Source organism: Sinocyclocheilus grahami, unplaced genomic scaffold (assembly GCF_001515645.1).
Source record: "Sinocyclocheilus grahami isolate Dianchi unplaced genomic scaffold, SAMN03320097.WGS_v1.1 scaffold1128.1, whole genome shotgun sequence".
Classification (NCBI taxonomy): domain Eukaryota; kingdom Metazoa; phylum Chordata; class Actinopteri; order Cypriniformes; family Cyprinidae; genus Sinocyclocheilus; species Sinocyclocheilus grahami.
The window spans coordinates 186,823-204,229 of NW_015506307.1; the positions used below are offsets into that span (position 1 = coordinate 186,823).

The following is a 17,407-nucleotide window of genomic DNA, read 5'->3' on the forward strand; positions in this document are numbered from 1 at the left end:
TATATATATATATATATATATATATATATATATATATATATATATATATATATATATATATATATATATATATATACACTGTATAACCATGAACTTAGGACTGGTGCTGGTGCTTTTTTTGGTCATTCAGTGTTCCTGTAAAAAATTGGGGGGAAAAAACTAACAATAATACTGATAAGATATTATTATTATACGAATTCTACTAATAAGAACAATATAAAGCGCACCAAGGATTATCGAGCTTCTGGATTCATGAATATTAATCAGGTTGTGTGCGTTCGCTCGAACTGATTTGCTGAAATCAAAACGGGGACGATAATAGGTGAGCACCAGCCAATGAGATTGTTGTTTGCGCATTAATTCCACCTACTACCGGAAAACCCGGCATTTCTTAAAAGCTGAAGAATTCCAAAGGAACTCCGTTATTTTGACAGGAAAATAAAACAAAGAATATTGTTTACATGTATCACATCAATTCTGCATGTTATGTAAGACTCTCTCACTCTCTCTCTCACTTTGCGCGTGTGAGAGAAAGCATAAGCGAGTCGTTCACACAAGAGTTTACGTTACGCCAAATACACAAACACAGGTGCGCTGCGCATCCATTGAGATGAAATGATAAATACCACAGATCGCTTGACGTAGAGTGAAACTCTGAAGCGCTCAGTCAGAGTGTTCTGTGAGTGAAAAAATGTCTGTGCTAATCATATACTCAGCCTCCAACTCACACACTGGTGAGTAAAATCTAAGAATTTATTAGCCATTGGCTAATATTAGACATCATTTAGTCGCCCAGAGTGAAGATTTAGTCGCATATGCGAGTGAGTTACTCACAATGTAGAGGGTTGTGTAATGAAGAGAAAAGAAGAGACCATAACATCTCACTGCTACTGATTTATTATGCAGCTCAAAGCATTACGGGTAGAATCTCTCATCAATCTATTCTGATTCATCAACACAGCTTCACTGATGATTTATAATAAACCTTAAACCCAGGATAGAGCGGCTGAGTGAATGTGATCTGGACTGTGTGGATGAGGCTCATTGTGTGAGAGACGGTGTAGAAGGACAGAGTTCCTGCATTGTGATCCACATACACTCCTATTCTACTGCCAATGATAGGCTCTACAGGGAGACAAGTCACTATCTCATTGTGTCTGAATGAGTATCTGTCAGGACAGCAGATCAAACTCCAGGAATGATCATTACATCCAAACCAACACTCATCACCATCTCCCTTCCTGCTGATGCTCTTATATGACACTGATATATACACACCATCATCTCCACTCCATTCAATCTCCCAGTAACAGCGTCCACACACACTCTCTCTACACAACACCTGAGGATAAACATTAAATCTGTCTGGATGATCAGGATACGGCTGTTTCTTGTCCAAACATGTCACCATTCTGTTCTCCTCGGACAGAATGAGTTGAGTGTTTGCTGTGTTTGGATCCAGTGTGAGAGCACAGTCATCTGAACACAAGAACAGAGACATTTGTAACACAACAACAATCACTAAAGCTGTGTGTGTGTGTGTGTGTAGACGTACATTTCTTTAGTCCTGCTGTAATCCTGGATTCTCCGCCATGATCCACACTATGAAACACACAGAGTCACATTCAGTCAGTAAACAAAAGGCTGTTGCTATGCAGTTACCAAGGTACTCAGGGTGGTTGCTAGAGTATTTGGTGTGGTTGCTGTGCAGTTGATAATGTGTTCTGGGTGGAAAAAATAGAGACTGATAAAGTCAGTCAGAAGAATGAATGATTTTAAAGGAGACATATTATGCCCCTTTTTACAATATGTAATAGAAGTCTCTGGTGTCTCCAGAATGTGTCTGTGAAGTTTCAGCTCAAAATACTCAACAGATAATTTATTATATCATTTTGAAAATGCCTATTTTGAGTGGAAGCAGAAACACGCTCTTTTTCGGACCGGTGTCTTTAAATGCAAATGAGCTGCTGCTCCCCGCCCCCTTTTTCCAGAATAGAGCTGCGCCATTACAACTCGGACCTGCTTAAAACATCTGTTTTGGTTCTGCTTATCATGTTTATCGCACTGAAATTCATGCTCGTTTTCTCAGACGCTTGCAGAAAAGGGCTTACCAAAATAAAGTGACTGGGTTAATCTTTTTCAGGTTTCCTTGGTTGGTAGATGCTTGGACCTGATTATAGCACTTAAAACCTGGAAAAGTCAGATTTTCATGATATGTCACCTTTAATTTACAAATTTACTCTCACTCCCATAAATGCTGTATTAGAAACACCCTCGCTAGTGTTAACTAGGTTTTTGTTATTTTTATGTAAAGGTAATAAAATACAAAGTGTAGTGTTATAAATGTACATACATTTTTTCTAAATGAAAATATAAAAACTTTGGATGATTTACGATGCTGATGACCGTGCAAACACGTCATCAGTCTTGTGAAAAGGGTCCATGATTTAGCATGTCTTAGGCTATAGTTGCTAGGCTGTGCTAGTAATGATCAATAGAAAGAAATATAGCTAGATATGGCCACTGCCATATCACCCTGCAGCCCAAGACTGGTTGCCCACTGAAACTAAGCAGGGCTGAGCCTGGTCTGTACCTTGATGGGAGACCTCCTGGGAAAACTAGGTTGCTGTTGGAAGATGTGTTAGTGAGGCCAGCAGGGGGTGCTCACCCTGTGGTCTGTGTGGGTCCTAATGCCCCAGTATAGTGATGGGGACACTATACTGTCAAAAAGCACCGTCCTTTGGATGAGACGTTAAACTGAGATCCTGACTCTCAAAATCTCATGGCACTTCTCGTAAAAAAGTAGGTTTGTAACCCTGGTGTCCTGGCCAAATTCCCTCCACTGGCCCATGTTAATCATGGCCTCCTAATAATCCCCATTCATTGAATTGGCTCTATGACTCTCTCTCCTCTCCACCTGTAGCTGGTGTGTGGTGAGCGCACTGGCGCTGTTGTCCTGTGGCTGCCGTCACATCATCCAAGTGGATGCTGCACACTGGTGGTGGTCGAGGAGAGACCCCCCTCATGATTGTAAAGCGCTTTGGGTGTACAGCAATACACAATAAAGCGCTATATAAAAAATGTCTCATTGATAGAGGTCTCATTTCTGTACATAATTCTGTACAAGGTACATAATTGTACTTTTAACAAGCTTGAGGAAGAGGCAAATGATTCTGCTAGTCAGCGATCCTAATATCTTGATTTAAATAGAGAGCTGTGTTTCTTAAAGATGCAATGACAGGTGATTGTCTTCAGAAACATTTTTTGTTATGTTGGTTGAAAGTCTCTTCACATCCTGATAGCAATCATTAAGTTAAGTGGTCTAAATGTATTTGTCTGTGTTTATATATTCTGTGGAAGGCGTAGGATCAAGAAATGTTCGTCCAATCAAAACGCTCGGTCCGAGCATTTTAATATGCATTCCTACCTGCCTGTCAACTTATGTATCTGCATACCTCTGCGCACACAGTTCGCGCAGACAGGATACGTCATCAGCGCATTCACGCACGCTGTGCAGACAGAGCGAGAATGGCAGACAAATATCAACAACCCAATCTTTCTTCCTGGTATTGTAGTACTTTTAAAGTTTTCTCACTGATGAATGACACATGATGTAGCCCAGCGGTTAATCCAGTCTTCGCGCGCCAGCTCGTTAGAAGTGAGGTACGTGCATGAACTGTGTTCCGATCGATATGATCCCTACACAGTGTTCATTGCTCCCTTCTCCCTGAGCGGGGGAAGTTTGAAGACCGTTGAAGTTTACTTCACTTCGGAACATGGGCTGGAATTGGGAACCACTGACTTAGCCTATTGTAGTAATGTTGTCTCTGGTGTTCTGGCCTGCGAGCATAAATGCGTTCAGGGGGTGTGGCTTTGGACGGCGATTGCAGGGAGGGTGGGACGTTCAATTTCACCTTAATCACAACAGTCGTAATAAATTTAGTTTAATTGTACACAGGCATTTTTAGTCTCCTTGTCTTCGATTTGGGGGGCATTTATTCCTGAAGCCACTATTAATTTTCATTCCTGATAACAAATCATTTTGGTAATTTGTTAAATTGTCAATTATAATATTGTTTTTGCATAAAAGTGCCATTTAAAATACTGTTTCAGACCCTTGGAGCACAAAAGGAGATTTTAGGTGAAGTTGCACTGTTCTTTGTGGACTGGTTCATATAATAAACTTTGCATGAGGAACAGACCTAAATTTATGTTGTTATCTAAAAATCATCAAGGTTTGACGTCGATGCCAGTACACTAGGTGTGCCAGCTTGAATATGTGAAAGTGCAACTTTGAGTTTTGAGAGATCCGGTGCAGGGGAACTCCGCTGGATGGGACGTTTGAGTTAAAGCAGGTGTTAGTTGTTTGCTCGTCCTCTTCAGCCAGTTTTGAAATGAAATCTCTCACGTACATGTGTAATGTCTGATGGCTCCTGCACTTCAGCCTAAAGAATTAAAAGACGCACATGTGTCGAGGTTTTATCCCACTTTGTAGTCAGATGAGTAAAGAGAAACCAGCTGCTGCTTTCTGCCGTCACATCATCCAAGTGGATGCTGCACACTGGTGGTGGTCGAGGAGAGACCCCCCTCATGATTGTAAAGCGCTTTGGGTGTACAGCAATACACAATAAAGCGCTATATAAAAAATGTCTCATTGATAGAGGTCTCATTTCTGTACATAATTCTGTACAAGGTACATAATTGTACTTTTAACAAGCTTGAGGAAGAGGCAAATGATTCTGCTAGTCAGCGATCCTAATATCTTGATTTAAATAGAGAGCTGTGTTTCTTAAAGATGCAATGACAGGTGATTGTCTTCAGAAACATTTTTTGTTATGTTGGTTGAAAGTCTCTTCACATCCTGATAGCAATCATTAAGTTAAGTGGTCTAAATGTATTTGTCTGTGTTTATATATTCTGTGGAAGGCGTAGGATCAAGAAATGTTCGTCCAATCAAAACGCTCGGTCCGAGCATTTTAATATGCATTCCTACCTGCCTGTCAACTTATGTATCTGCATACCTCTGCGCACACAGTTCGCGCAGACAGGATACGTCATCAGCGCATTCACGCACGCTGTGCAGACAGAGCGAGAATGGCAGACAAATATCAACAACCCAATCTTTCTTCCTGGTATTGTAGTACTTTTAAAGTTTTCTCACTGATGAATGACACATGATGTAGCCCAGCGGTTAATCCAGTCTTCGCGCGCCAGCTCGTTAGAAGTGAGGTACGTGCATGAACTGTGTTCCGATCGATATGATCCCTACACAGTGTTCATTGCTCCCTTCTCCCTGAGCGGGGGAAGTTTGAAGACCGTTGAAGTTTACTTCACTTCGGAACATGGGCTGGAATTGGGAACCACTGACTTAGCCTATTGTAGTAATGTTGTCTCTGGTGTTCTGGCCTGCGAGCATAAATGCGTTCAGGGGGTGTGGCTTTGGACGGCGATTGCAGGGAGGGTGGGACGTTTGCTTTCAGTGCTATCAGGCTAAAGTTAGCATTTTCTCCTACTGCACCAGTAAAACATACTGATAGCCTACTGGTAAATTTCCATTCAATTCAGTTTAGTGTAGAGTACATTTTCCAGCTGAACTAAATGATTTCTATTTAAAAAGCAAAACAACAGTGGGAGCGGTGCCGCGGAGGGCAAGTAATGTAATCTGTGTACGACCAAACACTGTGTAAACACCTGTTTAGCCTATGTAATTCCATCATTGTTGGTATGCACCAAATTACGGGATTGTGGGACCCACGCTACTTTTTTCGACCGCCCATTACCACCCAAAGTAAAAGTAAAACCACACGCTCACATGAGATTTGCATTGGGTCCAGCAGGATCCAAATCCCAATGCAGCCCTCTACTTAGGATAACAAAGTTCACTAAAGGAGGTAGAGCTTTTTCTCATTTGGCTCCCAAACTCTGGAATAGCCTTCCTGATAACATTCGGGGTTCAGACACACTCTCTCTGTTTTTAATAAGAATTTGTTTTATTTTATTCCCATCTTGCTTTTTTTGTCACTTCCTGTTTTTGTAATCCGCATGAAGAGATGGAATAATGCTATTTTTGCAAAGTTCAACGTGTTTCTCTATGTGATTAAAACCATCCAATCAAGAAACTTCAAAATGCAACCCCCTCTCTTAGCTCACAAGCAGGCAAAAGTGGTATGCAGATTTTTTTTGTTTGTTTGTTAATTTACAATTTTAAAATCATATGTGTGTTTTCCATGTAACTGAATGTGTGATTAAAGATTGTTATATATTCATCCTGTTTATTTAGTTCTACGATGTTGGTGTCTGTCGATGAGTACATTAAACTTCTGTGAAAGGAACCTCAACCTTCGCGTTGCGGCAAACTGTGCGTTCACAACGCCGCCGTCGAGAGCGTCAAAAATCGCTCTGGCCGCCCTGCCAACAACGCTGTAGAAAGATTTGTGGACGCTCTGACGTAGATCGAATGCTTATCTTCTATTTAAAGGGGTCGCAAATCAAACACGCTTGTTGATCTTGTGCAGACTGACCACAAGGAGGGTAACGTGAGTAAAGTTAACCTCATTAAATATTGTTGTGGACGAAGTATTAAGATCCTTTACCTCATAATGTATAAAGCACTAATACCACACTGTAAAAATACTCTGATTCTAGTAAAAGTCCTGCATTAAAAATGTTACTTAAGTAAGTATAATCAGGTATAAACATTACTTAATGTAAGTATAATCAGGAAATTTGATTTAAAGGTTTAAAAGTGAACTGGGACTATTATACTATTATTTATTATATCATTAGATTATTATTCCTATAACGTTAATGCACATCAGCAACTCGCCAGGAACACCAACAATCTCAGACACCTTGGTCCACGCATCTTTTTTTTTTTTTATGCCCCTGTACACAAACAGGGACACATCATAGATTATTGGGAAACCCGCCACAACAGTAATCAACCTCTCCTCCATTTTGCTTGGGAACTAATGTGGTCGGAACCAAAGTTTACAGGACTGCGTTCTCTGGAATCCTCTCAAGCGGTGGATTTCTACGTTCCGATTGGTTGCCGCTGAACCGCGTCATAGCTCATTACCATAACGTTGAACGTTCAACTCTCCTCGACGCCCTCAACGTCCAAGTCACACCGCTACGGATGGGCGATACCGCTTATTTTGTTTTCGATACGATACCGATATTTTTCAAGGCAGTATCGTCGATATCGATACCGATTCGATACTTCTGTACTAAAACTTTTAAAGTATGAAATGTATTAAATTATTAAAATACTAAGAGTAAAATGGATAATGAAAACCACTTAACTTTATGTTTAAAACACATTTTAACCCGTTTAATCCCAAATTTTTCCCAGACATGAAAATATCCAAATGATGTGTCATTAGTAACCCTTTGAAATAATCAATCATTTTTTTGTTTTTGGAAAAGTGTGAAAAATTTTATTTTATGGTCAGTCACAATTGTAACCGATGGGATAATGTGTATACTGAATTAACATATTCCTGCAGTCTTAAAAATGGTTATATATCTTAGCCCAGCTATTTTAAACTGTTTGATCACATTCTACAGCCCTGTTTGAATGCACTGTCAGCAGTGAGTGAATGCTCTCTGTGATGGATTGGTTCTGTCTTGCAATATTTGCATGTGTTCAGATGAGCAGGAAAATAGTTCTATCCTACACAATTACTCGCTAACAAAGGTTATTCGTCCAATTCAATGCATATTGTACACATTATTATTATTATTATTATTATTTTTGTTAAATAAACAAAACCACTGGTAAATAAAACGCACCTTAGTATCAATATTTTTTGTTTGAGTATCGATACTTTCGATACTCGCGTCAGTATCAATATATTGATACTTTGGCTCGATACACCCGTCCCTACGCCACGCTGCTGCTCATCGCTGGCTCACATTGAAAATGAATGACTTCCACTTTGACGCTTTCGACGGCGCACGGTAAGGGCGGCATATTTTATGTATAGCAAAATTGCAGTGAAACGTCTGTTATTTGTTATCTAACTATTAGCAAATTTGGCATGTTTCAGCTTTGCTCAGGGATTTCAGATTCGAGAATCTTGTAATTTAGGTAGAAGGCGCTCATATTAAGCTCTGCCATTTTCTGATGATTCTTGTCTTCTCTTCCACAATGTTTTGCGCATGAGATCTGTGTGTATGTTCTACAGTTATTTGTCTATAACTATTAGGGGTTAAACAGCTCCTCGATACGCCCATCCCTACGCCGCGCTGCTGCTCATCGCTGGCTCACATTGAAAATGAATGACTTCCACTTTGACGCTCTCGACGGCGCACGGTAAGGGCGGCATATTTTACGTATAGCAAAATTGCTAATAGTTAGATTTGTTATCTAACTATTAGCAAATTTGGCATGTTTCAGCTTTGCTCAGGGATTTCAGATTCGAGAATCTTGTCATTTAGCTAGAAGGCGCTCTGCCATTTTCCGATGATTCTTGTCTTCTCTTCCACAATGTTTTGCGCATGAGATCTGTGTGTATGTTCTACAGTTATTTGTCTATAACTATTAGGGGTTAAACAGCTCGCAGTTGATCGGTGATACATGTGGACCTGGGGCCCGTTTCAATAAGGAGGTTCAACCAACTCTGAGTTGAAACTCAAACTCTGAGTTGACTTACCCTGAGATGGGAAACTCTGAGTTTTCCGTTTCAGAACAGCTAATTTGTGTTAGTTCAGTCGACTCTTGAGTAGGTTGGCTCTGAGTTTAGCACGGGCACCACGACTATAAGAAGTCATGATCAATGGAGCTCTGAAATTATGATTCACCATGGCAACAGCACCGACAAAAAGACGTCTGCATACTTCAGAGCCAATAAATAACATTAATTCTTAATCAGTTATAATATCAGAGGTAAAAACTGTAAATTATTTAGCTAAATTTAATTTTCATGGTATCTCACGGCAAAAAAAAGAAAAGAAAAAAAGAACATAGCAGCATCTAAAAATTAATTATGAAAACACGATCAAGGTAAAGCTTTAAGCATAAAAGTTTCATGGGTGTAAGCTACACGACTTAACAAACATTTGACATATGAAATATCATTCAGTGTCTATTTCAATGCGCAGCATGTTTAGTTTAGTCCACAGTTTAACGCTCATTTCACATAGGTTTATTAAATATTCTCTAATCAAATCCATTACATTTCTTAATTAGAGTAATGAAATTAACAACTGATTTGTACTCAGTCGACAGCAAGAAGGCAGAGGCTCGTAAAATGGGGGGAGAACCACCAGCACCACTGACAGATCAAGAGGAGATGGTCAAGTCGAAGAATTTTTAAATCCAAAAGGAAAAAGAATAACTGTTGTTTTAATATTTGTAGAAAATAAAGATGACCAATTAAATTTGTGTTTATTTAACAGCTGTGGCGGTGGTTACGGCATATATCTCATACTACCCCTCCATCTGGCATCCTTCCATTCCATACAGTAATCGGTTTCATTTTCGGAAGGCACAATGATAGGAATATGCGTGTCATCAATGCATCCAACCATACTGGAAATCCTGAAGAAAATTCTAATTATTTGGTTATTTCCAGAGGAATTATAAAAACACGATCAAGGTAAAGCTTTAAGCATAAAAGTTTCATGGGTGTAAGCTACACGACTTAACAAACATTTGACATATGAAATATCATTCAGTGTCTATTTCAATGCGCAGCATGTTTAGTTTCGTCCACAGTTTAACGCTCATTTCACATAGGTTTATTAAATATTCTCTAATCAAATCCATTACATTTCTTAATTAGAGTAATGAAATTAATAACTGATTTGTACTCAGTCGACAGCAAGAAGGCAGAGGCTCGTAAAATGGGGGGAGAACCACCAGCACCACTGACAGATCAAGAGGAGATGGTCAAGTCGAAGAATTTTTAAATCCAAAAGGAAAAAGAATAACTGTTGTTTTAATATTTGTAGAAAATAAAGATGACCAATTAAATTTGTGTTTATTTAACAGCTGTGGCGGTGGTTACGGCATATATCTCATACTACCCCTCCATCTGGCATCCTTCCATTCCATACAGTAATCGGTTTCATTTTCGGAAGGCACAATGATAGGAATATGCGTGTCATCAATGCATCCAACCATACTGGAAATCCTGAAGAAAATTCTAATTATTTGGTTATTTCCAGAGGTTGCAGCAAGATGTTATCAAGTGAACATAATTTATCAGATTAGCCTAATTTAAAACGATTTCTACAACACTGACCTACAGTCCAGTGAAACTCCTCTTTGATGGATTTGTGCCCAGGAAAAAATTCTCAAAAATAGCATGAGAGCGACGTACACTTTCCTTATCAGTCTGCATACAGCTGCCTTACTAATGTGCTCTGCATCTCCAATGTTTTAAAGAAAACTACCATTTAAAATGCTACCGCTCAAATAAATATGCATGTGAATATGGCAAAAAAACAACAACTCCCTACTAATTTATCCAGCCTCCTCGTCTACGGGATCCTGTATAAGAGATGCCATTTTTGTCACTTTGACCGAGTCTGCATGATGAAAATATGTGTAATGAATGAATACATGTACTGCAAAAAATGCTTTTCTTACTTAGAATTTTTGTCTTCTTGTTTCCAGTCAAAATATCAAAATATTCTTAAATCAATATGCATTTTCTATATAAAAAAAGACACAAGGTATTTAGTCTCGTTTCCATGGTGGAAAAATAATTGAAGTGCATCTTTCTTATTTTGCTAATTATCTGCCAGGGGGTAAGAAATTAAAAATATGCTTGTTTTCGTTTGCATTAAGATTATTTTTCTTGCCCTATGGCGGACAATTTCACGTTTTACATAAAATGCACTTAAATGCACTTGTTTCCCCCAGGAAACAAGGCTAAATATAATTTTTTATCTATAGAAATTGCATCTTAACTTAAGAATGTTTAGATATTTGTACTAGAAATACGAAAAGCATTTTTGCAGCGTGAATGAATGAGGTATTTAAACATCACTTACACTTTAAAAAAGGGGAGGAGACCGCAAGAAATCTGGGTTTACCGAAGAAAACCTGCTCCCGACCAGGTTAGGTTCACAGAGTAACTTACCACGGTAACTATAAGTTACCTCTCTTTCAAAAACCGGGCTTGACCTACTCTGGTAGGTTTGTCAAACCCGAGAAAGCATTCTGAAATGGAAAAAGCAGAGTTTCCCTCATTTCAGGGTTAACAAACTCAGAGTTTTCACTTAACCTCCTTTCTGAAACGGGCCCCAGGTCCCACAGTTCGGCAAGCATGTGATTCACAGATTAATAGCAAAATTAAACCATCACAAAATGAAAGTGTATCATTTGTATGTGTTTTGTCTTGCCAGTTTACACATTCAAACTAGGTTTAAACCATTCCAGTGCACAAAGAGGTGAAAGAGAACTCAATTCGGTACTCGCGCCCCGTTTTATGTGCAAACAGCCGCGCACACACAGAGGCGCATTTCAGACAGCACACAAACACCGAGTTGAACAGACACATAAAATTATGCCAAAATACCCATCTTTACAGTCATTTTCTTAAACACAGTCATCCAGTACCAGTTGAAGCCGCTCAGTCTACAGCAGAGCTCCAGCCACATCCTTCCACTGATCCAAGGCAAGTGCAGCATTTTGAGGGTTTAAAGGGGTCATATTATGCTATTTTAAAGATCATTATTTTGTGTATTTGGTGTAACAGAATATGTTGACATGCTTTAATGTTCAAAAAACACATTATTTTTCAAATACTGTACATTATTGCAGGCCCTCTATGCCCCGCCTCTCTCAAACACGTCGTTTTAAACAAAGCCCCCTCCTTTGACAAGCGCAGTCTGCTCTGATTGGCCAGCTGACCCAGTGCATTGTGATAGGCCGAACACCACAAGCACGCGTCGGAAAATGTAACGCCCCTTACCATAATCGCGAGCTTCAAGCTTTCAAAGTAAATATCAAGACAGTTAATAATGTCGTTAGTTTTACCATCAGTTCAAACACGAAAGGGCAACAGAGTCACGTGACAGACACAGTGATGATGCAGTTGTAGGGATTTCTAGTACATAAACAGACACTGCTATGCCCCTATCAGCCATCATGAGGTATCTATACCAATCACCCCCAGCACATGACTCCAATATTCTGGGTCGACTTCCTGCCAGTCGTGTCATCATCTACTCAGAGGAGTGATTAAAGATTGATCCAATCAAGAGACAACAAAGCTTTTTTGTAGCAAGGACTGAAAAGGTTCGTTCACAACATATAGAAACCACGATGTCTTGTGACCACCAATGAATGGAACTATCACATCCAAACAGGAAAGGGACAGTAATTTAATCAAGCCCTCAGACTTGCAAGCACGGGATCTATGCATGACTGTCACATATCTTGTGACCACCTGCTTCCTGCCCCGACTGAAACTCCTTTTGTCACAGACAAAGAAACAGAACATACACAGACAATCGTTTAAACTCATAAGTAGTGAAAATGTATCCACTGTATGTGTTATGCCGTATATATATATGTTTGATGTGTTTATTGTAATCTATTAAGTTTAATCGATATTTTATAACACTTTTATTTAGATAAAGTGATTAAAGGTACTCTGTGTATGCCAGATATGCGAAGTTTAGGCTTGTGGGAATGGTCATGATATTTAAGTAACCTTGGTATGGATGAAAATGTTTTATTTTGAACAGTGTGTGTTCTACGACACTTTATAAGATGGTATTAAAACTTGCAGGAATACGCCTCACTGGAAACATGGGATTCATGCATGATAAGGAACAGTATTGGGCGTGGCTAAGCCCTGCAACAGCATCTGATTGGACAACGACCTGTGGGCCAGACAAAAATCAGCCTGCTTAAAATTGGACACAAAGCTCTCTGACACGCTTGCTTCTCTCTCTCAAGACCTTAGGCTTTCCGCCCTGGTGAGCGCGACAAAAGCGCCGTAACATCTCACAGCGAGACCATCTAAGAACTTAAACACTTCAGTTGAACCTTTCGCGATCTTCAAAGAGCTTAAAGTCTGGCAAACTCAGACTTTTCAGCAGAACTGCTCACGCGTCTTCCGTAACCTGGCAACCAACCAATCCAACGAGGGCTCTCCCCAAAAGGACGTCACCCAAACCACGAGGAACAACTCAGCTTTCAGCTGTCACCAAAGCAAAACGCACGTAAACTAACAAAATCTTATCTCTGCTGAACTGGTGTCGAGCTAACTTTTAAGCAGTAAACATAAGCCAAATCTCTGCTTGTGATTTTCTCAGGATGCCAGTAAGAGAACTGTAGCGAATATCTTGCTAAAACTTTGGGCTTCCTCAGAACTCCGTCAACTTTCATTCTCAGAACTGTATGCGTAAATGTGTGTGTGTGTGTATGTGTGTTTTAGCTTAGTTTTGATGTAATCTAGAATAGCAAATAAAATTCATGTTTCATTTATAAAGCATCATTGTCTGGTGTCATATAATTTTAAAGTTAAAACCTTTGCCAAAGATCCCTTGCTACCTAGCTCGTAGCTTACTTATCATAATTGTATTGACCGTGGCCAGGAAAATGCAAAGATTCAAGTTGTTAAAATATACTAAGATCACCAGCTCGCTGGACGACCGTTGATTTAAAGTGTAACTGTCAAATTTGAATTCAGTTTTAATCAGGTGGACCTAGAATTTTCAGATTCGAGTCCTTTCAAAACCTGAGCTAGAAATAAAATTAATGATTAATTCCCTTATAGAATTACCGACTTAAATTACAATTAAGTCCCTACACAGTACACAAGCCGCGGTTAAGACGGCTAACGTGCTATGATTTCTGACAGGCAGTTCACTCTCCTGTGATGTGACCCTGTTCCCCTCTCACACACACACACACACACACACTTAATCTTCGCATATACATAAATGCATATATTGTGGCTGTCCACTGTTCAATATCTCATATGTAAACTTGTTGTATTGCAGTGGTGAACAGCTTTACATATGGGATATTGAACAGTGGACAGCCACACTATATGCATTTATATGTATATGCGAAGATTAAGATTAAAATAAAATTAACAAGACAATATGTAATCTCATTTCGCTGTCATTCCAACCTTTCCCAGAGTTGTCCAGATGAGGCTTGATGCCAAAGAACCATGTCAGAAAGTGCCAAAAGTATATAAGTATAAAGTATGACAAAAAGTATAAAGTATAACAGTTATTACTTGTCATGCAATGTTGATGTTGTTAACATTAACCATTTGAGAACAAAGTATAACAATAATAATTATTTGCACGGTTTGACATGATCTGACCTAACTTTGCAATTGTTAGATTTAATCACCATTCACCAGTACGTACTTGGCTCACATTTTCATGTATTACGTGCAAAAGTATACAGTGACTGGATTTTGCCCAAACATGGAGATGAGTTGGACCACACATCACTTGACACATATACAGTTGACGACAATATATATGTTGGATTGAGACATTAAGTATAATTGCTTTTGGCAAGAGCAGCTGAATGGGATGTTAAGTGTATAAGTATCACTACAGAGAATTGTTGCAGAAAAATGTTTGCAATAGTGTGAAGATGGAATGTGTAAAACTGCTTAAAGGGGTCATATGATGCGATTTTAAATGTTCCTTTCTCTTTGGAGTGTTACAAGCTCTTGGTGCATAAAGAAGATCTGTAAAGTTGTTAAGACTAAAGTCTCAAATCCAAAGAGATATTCTTTATAAAAGTTAAGAGTCAGCCACACCTACCTAAAACAGCTCGTTCTAACATGCCCCCATATGTCTACGTCACTTTGTGGAAAGATTTGCATAACGCCGCCCAAATGTGCACGCAAAGAAAGAAGGCGTGGTTTCAGGAACAGCAGTCGTGTTGATGCAGCCATGTCAGGGAGACGCTGTGCGTTTCAGTGCGAAAGCAAAAGCACTTTATTTGGCCTTCCGGAAGTAGATACAATTAGGAATCATTGTTAAGATGTATTTACAACAGAATAATTTTGGCGACAAATTTTATTGACAACAGTTTTTTTTTTTTTTTACCTAGAAGAGTACAAGGCTGGCTGTGCACAAACGCTCTTTCTAAAAAAAAAAAAATTCCGTTAAAGTTAATTCCGACTTTGCTATGACAATCTGGTGCTTCTGAATCAGCAACTGTGCGTATGTTTTGTTATCAGTTTAAGTATTTGCTATTGACTGTTCAAATGTGGAGTTTTGCACAGCGCAGAGTAACGCGTCGTGTGTGTGTGTGTGTGTGTGTGTGTGTGAGGGGAACAGGGTCACATCACAGGAGAGTGAACTGCCTGTCAGAAATCGTATAGGGATCCTGTAATTAACTGTATTACTTAAATATCATATAATACAGTATGCAAATAACTTGAAAGATATAGGTTTGATAGAGAAACACTACTTGAACAGTTAGCTCATTAGCTAACTTGCCATTAATGTAAACCTAATCATACAGTTAACTCGTAGGCTTATATCATAGATGGTTATTTATATACACGATATTATCATTTAGTGTTTTTTATTTATTTTATTTAAAATCCTGTTTATATTATAATCCATATGGTCTAATCAGAGGTGTAGTGAGGGTGACATTAATTTTCTGTTTGGACCGGATAGAAACTCAGCACATGTAAGAGAAGACATCTGTGATGTGGACCTGTTTGAAGTGACTATTATATGAAAGTTAAGTTATACAGCCGTTTAATTGTTTCTCTGATAGCTTGTGGCACATTTTGTGTGAGTCTTGAAACCCTTCACAGCTCTTTTTTTCAGTTAGAAAGCAGCTAGCAGACTTGGTGATTGTGAAGATTATCAGACGAGAAGAAGTGATGCTTTCAGGTTTAACTTGTTTTTCATTTGCAATATAATTGTAACTGTAATATAAAATAGTCTATCCATCATAATAATGTGTTGATGAATTTAACTTTTAAAAAGTTTCTTCTGAGGTTTCTTTGTTTCTTTGTCTGTGTCCTCCCCAGCCTTTTTGTTAAAACTGTTGTGTATTCTTATGGTTGAGTGTCAGTTTGTTTGAATTGATCTATAATCTGAGGGAATGTAAACTAATTTACTAAAATAGTGACTCCAACGTGTAACTTGTCATACTTAAAGTTAGGGCTTTTTTATTCCTTCATTTACAAGATGATTATGTTTGTAACTTCAGTTATAATTTTGAATATGTTTGTTTCTACCTTTTATAGAAGCTTTAGGGAGGTGGCTGCCATTCTTGTTGTATTTTCATTGTTTGCTCCTGCTTTGTGATTTGTTAGGCATTTAAAGTACTGTTTTGTTGTTAATTTGTTTTGTCTGAGCAGTTTAGTTAAGATTTTATCCTTTATTTTGTTGCATCCTCTGGAAACCCCTATACTCATGTAGATATACACAGAGACACTGAAGATTTTAAATAATAAAACCTGAAACTCTTCCTGCTTGACATACTTGAGTTTGTCCAGTTTGCAGTTTCGATCCTCCAGTTTTTCAGAGAGCAGCTTGACTCCTGAATCTCCTGGGTGATTGTAGCTCAGATCCAGCTCTTTCAGATGTGAGGGGTTGGAATTCAGTGCTGAAGACACATAACCACAGCCTTCCTCTGTCACCATACAGCCAGACAACCTACAAAAACACAGCAACAGTCCACATCACATTATTTTGTTCATTGCGTTCATCGTATTATATGTTGTATTATGTTGCAACAACTGTTCACAAACAAAGATAATTTTGCATCAGGAAGTAACAAATATTCCTCCAAATCATTGGGACATTATACATCTTGCATTTAAATGCAAAAATAAATAAGGCATTAGATCTCTCACGCAGGCAACAGTGGTGCAATACTGCTCCTGAAATTTTATGTTCACAAATTAGTGAAAGAAAGAATATAAAGATTAGAATACAAAGATTTTTGTTTTTAAATCTTGTGTGTATACAAAATTGATTATTTCTGTCAGGACCACTATCGTCAAAGATGATTGACAATTAGCATACAGTTTGGATTGGCGGTATGGTTCTGTTCTGGGCAAGAACTCCCTGCGCATCCATGCAGCCTAGCATGGATGAGAGCAGGGAGAGCAGCGATAACCCCCCCAGGGTAAACAGAACAGAACCAACATAAATGTATTGCAGATATCGTTAAAGTTCAATAATGTTATGTACACATTTTAGAATTAGTCTGATTCAAAGGAGAATCAGAAGGCTGAATCCTGACTGACAGAGGAGGAGTTGGGGATGGAGGAGGGTAATTAGCTATTGAGAAATGCGAAAACTGCTGACAATACTGAGAGACCTTATATATGAATGCTTAGATAGGTGTCGTATTCCCATAGGTTGATGGAGATCAGCTGAGAGTCAGCTGATGCGAGCTTGACTAACGTGACCTGCCAGAACTAACGCTATGCTAGAT

General features: G+C 38.8%; 2 protein-coding genes across 5 annotated transcripts in view; both read right to left on the reverse strand.

The window, feature by feature from the left end:
* LOC107567104 (gastrula zinc finger protein XlCGF7.1-like) overlaps positions 1-17,407 on the reverse strand; it is a 358,002-nt gene that overhangs the window by 29,289 nt on the left and 311,306 nt on the right. The window lies entirely within an intron of this gene.
* LOC107567105 (stonustoxin subunit beta-like) lies at positions 902-16,616 on the reverse strand. The gene is made up of 3 exons (XM_016252725.1): positions 16,447-16,616; positions 1,556-1,602; positions 902-1,479 (listed from the first exon to the last, which is right to left on the reverse strand). Exons 1-3 carry the CDS (start codon positions 16,605-16,607, stop codon positions 953-955), a joined length of 735 nt encoding a protein of 244 aa, XP_016108211.1. The 5' UTR covers positions 16,608-16,616; the 3' UTR covers positions 902-952.

What these genes read in the sequence shown, in the direction of transcription:
- LOC107567105 (XM_016252725.1), bottom strand. Translation starts at nt 16,607, where the DNA reads ATGGTGACAGAGGAAGGCTGTGGTTATGTGTCTTCAGCACTGAATTCC. An exon ending in TGCAAACTGGACAAACTCAA is followed by an intron (nt 1,603 to 16,446) that starts GTATGTCAAGCA and finishes TGTGTTTCATAG; the next exon opens with TGTGGATCATGGCGGAGAAT. An exon ending in TACAGCAGGACTAAAGAAAT is followed by an intron (nt 1,480 to 1,555) that starts GTACGTCTACAC and finishes TCTTGTGTTCAG; the next exon opens with ATGACTGTGCTCTCACACTG.